The sequence below is a fragment of the Quercus lobata genome, chromosome 10 (genome assembly GCF_001633185.2).
Source record: "Quercus lobata isolate SW786 chromosome 10, ValleyOak3.0 Primary Assembly, whole genome shotgun sequence".
In the NCBI taxonomy this organism is placed as follows: domain Eukaryota; kingdom Viridiplantae; phylum Streptophyta; class Magnoliopsida; order Fagales; family Fagaceae; genus Quercus; species Quercus lobata.
In genome coordinates this window covers 33,098,689-33,107,178 of record NC_044913.1, presented here as the reverse complement: position 1 = coordinate 33,107,178, position 8,490 = coordinate 33,098,689, and the positions used below count along the sequence as shown (strand labels likewise).

The window sequence follows — 8,490 nt, the reverse complement described above, 5'->3', positions numbered from 1 at the left end:
GGAAATTTAAAATATATATATATATATATATATATATATATATATTTTTTTTTAAAGCCTTCATTTCGACGCCATTTTGAGCTTGCAATAAAACGCACACACACCACAAGGTACCAATTAATGGAGCAATTTATTATACATAGAACAGCCTTAAGTACATGCAGAAATTAAATATTTCTTTGGGTATGTAGCCGGTAACCTTAAAGGAAAGGCATATCAACTGCACTTATCTCTAGTTTCAGGTTCTTTTCCTTTTTCACTAGTTTTTAATTGAAGTGTGCATGATATGATATCTGCATTAAGCTTATGGAAGCAGTAAGCATATATGAAACTTTCTTCAGCAAGAAGAAGAAGAAGAAGAAGATTTACTTCATGCATGCTATGTATATTGGCAAAGATAGAAATAAATATATGTGTATATATAATATATACTGTCCCCTTTAGATCCGTATGTAATTCAAGAGAATCAAACATTTAAGAACCAGGGAGGTCAGAGGTGCATATATATAGTTTAGTCATCCCTGCTTTCCTCCAGTGTGTCATATACAAACACTTCACATAAAGCTTCAACTCTTCTAAGTATATGCCTACATGCTACACCTCTCTTTAAATATATTCTGTCAGTTCAGTTGCAACATGCATCTGGGTGATGGGGGTATTTAGTTAGGAATAAGTAAATGTAAGTGATTGTTTTACAGTAAGTGTCATCGATCAAGATCATAATTCAGACAACACAACCATGCTACGAACTTCCAGCAGATAAGAAATCTATGAACGGGACAACAGCCTTGCTCTGTTGTTCCTTGGCTTCCTGATCCACCTCCTCGTCATCTCTTCTTGGATTGTCTATCACTTCACTACCATTAGACTCAGTATTTACTTGTAGAAAGTCATAAAACTCAATTGGCTGCTTTTTCTCTGCAATAAGAACATAAGGAAAATAAATAAATAAATAAATAAACATGAGTCAAGTAGCATATAATAGAAAATATATAAATATTTATCAAGTTATGTAACATTAACATTTTTCTTTTATTTTGTTTACATGGGTGTTTCAGAGCTCTTCTAGCATTCTTCCGAGTTTGTGTAGTCTCTCATTACACACACATCAAGTAATTACAACAAAAAATCTCTTGGAGATGAACCTAAGATGGTAATTAGGAATTATGAACCATAAATCTCTGGATCTTATGAGGTCTTGATATCAATAGACCAACCCTTTGGGGTTTAACATTAAGTTAAAAGTTATACACATAGTATAACTTGATATTGACCTAATATAAATTACAAGATTTTCCATATCTCTCTTGTGTGTGTGTGTTTAATAGCTATATGGCACATTAGGAGGCTATCATTTGGATGTAGTTACCTTGACGTGGGTTGATACAAGGAGCTAGACGTTGAGAAAGCAAGTCTTTTGGAAACGGGGGACAGTAATTATATGTGAAAGGGTACTGAAATCGTTCACGGCATTTCTCAACAAAAGAAGCATTAGTAGTGATTCTTTTCTCACAGTTCATCATCTGGACCTCTTGCTTTAAAGGTGATTTTTGGTCATTCATTAATGTTTGAGCAGCCCTTTTTGCATAAAGTTTAGATCTCTCTCTGCACCTTCTTGCCATGATGACATGCCAATGGTTCTTCACTGCGTTGTCAGTGCGACCAGGGAATAGCCTTGCGATTACAGCCCATCGGTTCCCATGAATCCGGTGAGATGCCAAAAGCCTCTCTTCTTCCTCTTCTGTAAAAGGGCTTCTGTTAATCCTTGGATCCAACTGATTGAACCATCTCAACCTACAGCTCTTTCCTGATTAATTCAATTCATGCATGCATCACTTATATATGTTAGTTATTTATATATATATAACTAAAGCTTTAAATCACTATTATATACTTTGTTAATATCAAACCCTATCTAGCTAGCTAATAGTTTTGAATAACAAAGACAAAATTAATAACCAAATTTCACAGAGACAAATTGATTAGCTAGGTCAAATTATCACCTGATCTTCCTTGGAGTTTTTCAGCTATGGCGTTCCAATTGTGGGGTCCATAGCGTTCCACCAACTCCCTAAGCTTCTCATCTTCAGCAGGTCTCCAATGGCCCCTTGTGCACATCTTATCTTAAATAAAAATGAATATAAATATAACCAAAAAAGAACAAAGTTTGTATATTATAGAGCAGATCAAAACCCTAGCTGATAGATGAGCAATTCTTTCTATCAGACAAAAACTAAAGAACGTAGAGTCAAGACTTTAATAGACATAAATAATAAGAGAGAGATGAGTTCAGAGGCAAGGGATATGAAGAAGAATGAGGACAAATAGAGAATATATGGGGGAAGAGAAGAGTAGAGATGAGAGATCGATGTAGTGTTTTCCGTTATAGAGTTGGAGAGTTGGGACAGACTTTGCACCTGCGATTGATGCAACGTTTTGGCTAACAAACGCCTTAATTATTATTATAAGTAATCAAAGAAACATACATACATACAATATAACATATATGTGCGTGAGAGAGAAAGAGATAGAAAAGGGGTTGCTTGGTGGTGTGAATTTGGTTCTGCTTTCAACGTCTCTCCAAGTTTCTAACCTACAACTTCTACTTATAACCCACCTAGCCTACTCTTTTTTTTCTTTTTCTTTTTCTTTTTTTAAAAAAAATTATTATATAACTCTTTTTTAATTAAAGAAAAAACAATATTAATTAAGGCAAAAACGGAAAAGGGGTTTTCTTATAGTTATATATATATATATATATATATAGATTGAATCTTTTACTCTTTCATTAACGATAAACTGCCTGCCTTTATATGTAAACAAAAAGCTAGCTATCCCTAACCCTAATCCAAACCTTATCTAAAACAAGAATTAGAGCGTATTTTAACTTTTTGGTTTATAATCATAATAATAATAATAGAAAAAAAAGGGGGGTGGGTTGGTATTCTTGTTAGACTTGTGATGTTCTACGTGTGGCTGTTTTAGGTTTTGATCACCTTTCAGTACCTAACTAACAAATTAGCTTAGAAAGCTCACAACTGCACGTGGAGATTCGGACATCTGCCGTGATTTATATCTTAAGCTGCTCTTTGCAGTCAAATAACTGGTCTTCCCGTAGTTGTGTAGTTGCTGTTAGACGTGTGAAATTACACATCCATCCAATAGCCCTACACCTAGTTAGTTCAATTTTCCACAAAATTTCCACTCCCTCCTTCTTTCATCCGTTACAATATTATTGTTACCAACTTTCCATCTTTAAAAACAAAGAAAAAAACACAAAACAAAAAATATATAATTTTACAAACATTTGTCACGATAAATCAAGCTCCAATCATTGGGAGTTTTGTAGTACCATGAGTTCCAATTGTAATTTGACTAATCTTATAGGTTTTAATAATGCATATGTGACTAGCTAGCGCTTTCTCATGTCATTACAAATTAACCATATCAGAGCCAATCTAATAATGTCATGTAGGGGGCGCAACCAACCCGCCAATCCACTAAAACTGATTCAATCCAACTCAACCCACTGAGTTTAGTTGGTTTTTGGGAGTTAATGGGTTGAGTTGGATTGTCAAAATCTTCTTTACCGTGAGTCGGATTGGATGGGGGTCAGCAGATTCATAAATTTTCCTAACCCACCTATATTTAAAATATATATTATATGAGATTGTATTATTTACGCTTTTGTATATCAATTGAGTTAGTATAAAACTATATAATATCCTACTAAATATAAAATAATAAAAAGACAAAATTTAGCTACAAAATTGGTTGTAGTCTAAGGGTACAACCTTACTCAATATCCTTTTATTGGATGTGAATTTTGATAAATCCACCATTGGATTAATTCTTCTTCTCGTTTTCTCCATGCTTGCAAAATTTCTAGAAAATTAAAGATTAATAGCTATATTATCAATAAATTGCTTAAATTACAAGTTTTTGTAGTTTAGAATTATGCATAAAGTATAAGCTTATATATCATATAATAAATAATATATGAATGACATAAAATTTGACATGCGTATTAAAAGTGTAAAGAACATACAGTATAATGGTTAGATTTTCAAAATATGTAGTAATATTTATTTTATTGAGTAGGTGCAACCTTAAGCTACAACCAATTTTGTAACTAAATTTTCTATAATAAAACTAGTTTATGTTTAATTTGTTTATCAACTGAGTTAAGATTGAACTATTTGATATCTTACTAACTAAATGAAATGTCATTTGATTTGATTATAAATTTGTGTTGGTTGGATGCACTATCAATATAAATTTGTTGTTATTTGTCAAGTTTAAACTTTAAAGCACAAATAAAATAATTTGTGTTGGTTTGGTGATATGCTCAAGTTTATTAGGTTAAAAATTTGTTCTTATTTGTATTGATCCAGGTGGTTTGGATTGAATTGGTCTAGGTTGGATTTTTTTTTCAACCCAACCATGGTGAATCGGATTGAAAAAACCCATTAACCCAACTCATGCACACCCCTTTGTCATGTGACTTGGGGCACTAAGGTACATCATGACCCCTAATGAAAGGGTCAAGAATTTAAGTGGAGGAGATTTTAATGTCCTACTAGGTCTAACAAAATCTTATCTCTCTTTTTAATGTTCACACCAAAATAATGCTAGTGACTGAACAATTTTCATAATTTTTTCACAACTGTTAATTTGGCCTATCGTGATTGAAGCGACATCACTTTTATTTGGGTCTACCACCAACACTACTTTTATTATATATCAATCATGACAAATCACGTCAACAATTATGAAAACGTTGTGTCCATAGACTTATTCTATGTGAGTGTGTGAGAGAGAGGAAGAGCATTGGTTATATCTCGAAAGATTGTACTTTAGAGCACTCAAAATAAAGATGCTAAAGTAACTCAATAGTTATTTTAACATCTCAAACACACACAAAATCCCTCCAATGAAGTTGCTATAGCTAAAATATTTAGCTATATTTTACCTTCATGCTACAGTGAGCTATTATCGATAATAGCTCACTGTAGTATGAAGGTAAACATAAAAATCCTTTTTTTATTCCCTCCTCTCTCTAATTATCATTCATTCCTCTCTCTCTTCTCTCACTTCCTGTTATCTATTCTCTCTTCTCTCTCTCTCTCCCGGTGGTTTGTGGGTCGGATTATGGACATTGGAGTGGGTCGATTGGTTCATGGGTTGGAGTAGTTCAATGGTCGATTTGTTTGTGGGTCGGTGCGGTTCAGTGGTGAGTGGTTCATGGGTCAATTTGGCTGATTTGGTCATTGATTTGTTTGATTTCTATTAAGTTGTGCTGTGGTTGAGGTTGTGGTTGTGGTTGTGGCTAAGAGATGGAAGAGGAAGGTTGGTGGTGGTTGTGGGTTTGTTTTCTTTTCTTTTTTTTGCTATGGTTGGTTGTTGCAAGTTGAGAAGTGGAAGAGGAAGGTTGTTGGGGGTTGGACTCTATGTGTGTGTGTATTTTTTTTTTATTTTTTTTCCTGCTGCTGTGGTTTGTGGTTATGGCTGGTGGGGTGACGATAGAGGTGGTGGAGGTGGCTATTGTTGTTGCTGTTGTGATGGTTTTTGTGGTGATTATTGTGGTGGTTGTTGCTGTTGTGATGAGTTATTTATATTATTTTAAATGAGTTGCAAAAAATATAGATTTTTTTATGTTGGATGTATTGTAAAGTGGATTCTTAAAATAAATAAAGTTGCTTTTTAAGTTGCTAAAAGTTATAATTTTTAGAATCTTTAATGCATGTGAATGCTCTTAAGATGAGAGACACACCCACGTACAATATGTCAAACTAAGCAAGGCGAAGAGGTGGTGTAAGGTTGCATTTCGTGCAATCACCATCACATCCAAATTTGTGATGGCCGCCACCACATCAAGCTTCATTCTCGTCACCACCAACATATCATAATTCATAAGTGTTATTCACAGTGAAAATGGTTTATTTATTATTTTTTTTAAAAAAATTGTTATCTATGGACAGTTATAAGGATTTGTGTAGATCTATTTTGTAACTTTCATTTTATATATTATATCATACTTGTCACTGTTAAAATGTATATTGTGGCCAATTTCAACCGATCTAGCGATTAGCAACGAGTCTAAGTAAAGACTCTTACACCAATGTGGTCGAGAGCTAAAAGTTAGATTTTAAATAACCACACAAAAAAAAAAACAAAAAATCGGTCTAGCCCATCTGTGCGTGATCTCTCCTAGTATTACCCCCAAATATTGTACGTATAAATTAAGCTGTGCTATGTTTTTTTTTTTTTTTTTTAAATATTATTTTGGTCTTTAAACTATACTAAAAGTTTGTTTTTCATCCCTAAATTTAAAAAAAAAAAAAAAATTATTTTTTCATCTCTAAACTTTGTAAAGAGTTTTTTGAATAGTTCAAAGACAAAAATAAAGATGAAAAAAGAATTTTTTTCAATAGTTTAGGGATGAAAAATAAACTTTTAGTAAAGTTTAAGAATATAAATAAAACATTTTCAATAGTTTAGGGACGAAATATGAACTTTTCAACAGTTTAAGGATAAAAAATAAACTTAAAATTTAAGGATGAAAAACAAACTTCTGGTAAAATTTAGGGACCAAAATAGTATTTTATTTATTTTTTTTTTATATAGAATATTTCAACCTATGGCATCCGCTCCTGATGATAACTCTTTATCATTAAACTAAAACACAAATCGGTATTTGGTGTAGGTAGAGATTGAATCTCAAATCTCTTATTCAACCATTAGAGGCTTTACTAGTTGAGCTAATTAGAACCCACTACACTTGTGCTATTAAAGAACATATACATGTTTACATATATATCAAGGTATATTTTGTTCAATCCAAAACTTTAACAATTTTTTGAATGTTTCTTTTGAAAACACTGAAAAGTATTAATTAGTTGAAGTACAAAATTCTTGGCAAAAATAAATATTAGAATTCAAAAAAAAGTTTTATGGAACTATAATAGGAAGACCGTACAAGTGGAATTCAGTAAGAAGACAATACTTGTCACAATCCGAATTTAGGTTAAACCCCCCCAAAATAAAAACCTGATTGCGATTTAGGCTTATCATAATCACATATAAAACTCAATTGACTTAGCACATAACTAATGTGAGACTAAAGATATGTCTCCTTCGTAATTTGTTGTTTCTTTCTTTATTCTTAATCCTTTTCAAAATCACAAGATGAAATTTGTAATACACCAAATTGTGCAGATCCCACAGCCGCCCCCAACAAATAATAATAATAATAATAATGACATGAAGTTCCATCCATGTAGAAGCATAAAAAAGGAAATGCGAAGGTTGATGTGGAAATGCGAAGGTTGAGAGAGTAATATGTGTATAGCTTCTTCCAATCAAAAAAAAAAATATATATATATATATATATATATAAATTAAATCACCATTGAGGCCAAAGGCAAATTAAAACCATTCAAAATAAAACAAAACAAATACAAATACCCATTGTTCTTGCAATGCAGGCTGGCCTTTACAAATTAATTGTTGGCAAACACAACTTCAAGTCATGGGCATTATAGTAGCAATGACAATGACATGATTCCAGAATCTCACATCATCTACTTTTTCTGGTTATTTGTTTTAGTGGTTATCAGTTAGATACATCTTCCTTTTGATCGTTAATTATATATATGTCACTCAACTAAATCGCTATATGTACGTACTAGGCAAGTTTCTTAAAAAAAAAAGAAAAAAAAAGAAAAGCAGATTGCTGGATATTGTTCTCAACAGTACATGTAATGCAGTTTTCTAACCATTTATGTTGAATTATCGTTGACGTTCTGTGTACCCTTTTTTTTTCCTTTTTCTGGTCTGAAAATGTGGCTGTACTACGTACGTACATATGATTGTGTCTGAATACAGCATCGTGAAACCCTTTTTTTCTCTCCCGAAGCCACTTCCAGAATACATGCTACAAAAGGACTAAGAATCACCTCCAGTTATTCTAAGATTACATAATATCTTAAACCAGGGTGTATATATAGCCTGATATACAAGATGATATTCTCTCTTTTTTCTTTTAAGTAAAAAAATTAATTAGTTAGTGATTGATCACAAAACTTTTTGTTTTGTTCTGGCTTGTCCTAGACAACTGAAGTTATAATTAACCTCAATAAATCGAGAAAAAATAAAATCACACAATATTTATAACATGTAAAAGATTATGGTTATTAGTCTTTGTCAAGAATAAGCATTATTAACTTACAGGTTCTTTTTGTACCAACTCTTTTTCTCAATCTAAACTTCACTTTTGTCATAATTTACACAGTGATGGAAGGCTCAGCAAAGGACTTCAAGCCCTAAAATATATTGGTTCTACTAGAGCCAGTACATTATACATATAGCCAACCAGAGAAGGAGGCAAAGCCTATATATAACGACCTCCGCGGAATTCATTTTGAGGTCCGGTTAATTACTTCCAATTTTTTCATTAAAAAAAAAAAAAATGCACCCATATATACAAAC

The 8,490-nt window shown here is 32.4% G+C and overlaps 1 protein-coding gene across 2 annotated transcripts; it reads right to left on the bottom strand.

The window, feature by feature from the left end:
• Positions 1–473: 473 nt before the first annotated feature.
• Positions 474–2,558, bottom strand: LOC115964078 (transcription factor MYB52-like). Of its 2 annotated transcripts, none has more exons than XM_031083383.1 (3): positions 2,004–2,558; positions 1,370–1,741; positions 474–918 (listed from the first exon to the last, which is right to left on the bottom strand). In XM_031083383.1, exons 1-3 carry the CDS (start codon positions 2,116–2,118, stop codon positions 743–745), a joined length of 663 nt encoding a protein of 220 aa, XP_030939243.1. In that variant the 5' UTR covers positions 2,119–2,558; the 3' UTR covers positions 474–742. The 2 variants fall into 2 exon arrangements, with proteins under 2 accessions (XP_030939243.1, XP_030939242.1); XM_031083382.1 differs by having other exon boundaries at positions 1,370–1,807; positions 2,004–2,557.
• Between the last annotated feature and the right edge of the window lie 5,932 nt (positions 2,559–8,490).

Excerpts from the sequence above, each read along its gene's own strand:
- LOC115964078 (XM_031083382.1), bottom strand. The coding sequence starts at position 2,118 with ATGTGCACAAGGGGCCATTGGAGACCTGCTGAAGATGAGAAGCTTAGG. Across the intron at positions 1,808-2,003 it reads AAAACTCCAAGGAAGATCAG|GAAAGAGCTGTAGGTTGAGA; the intron begins GTGATAATTTGA and ends TGAATTAATCAG. Across the intron at positions 919-1,369 it reads TTGTATCAACCCACGTCAAG|AGAAAAAGCAGCCAATTGAG; the intron begins GTAACTACATCC and ends TTCTTATTGCAG.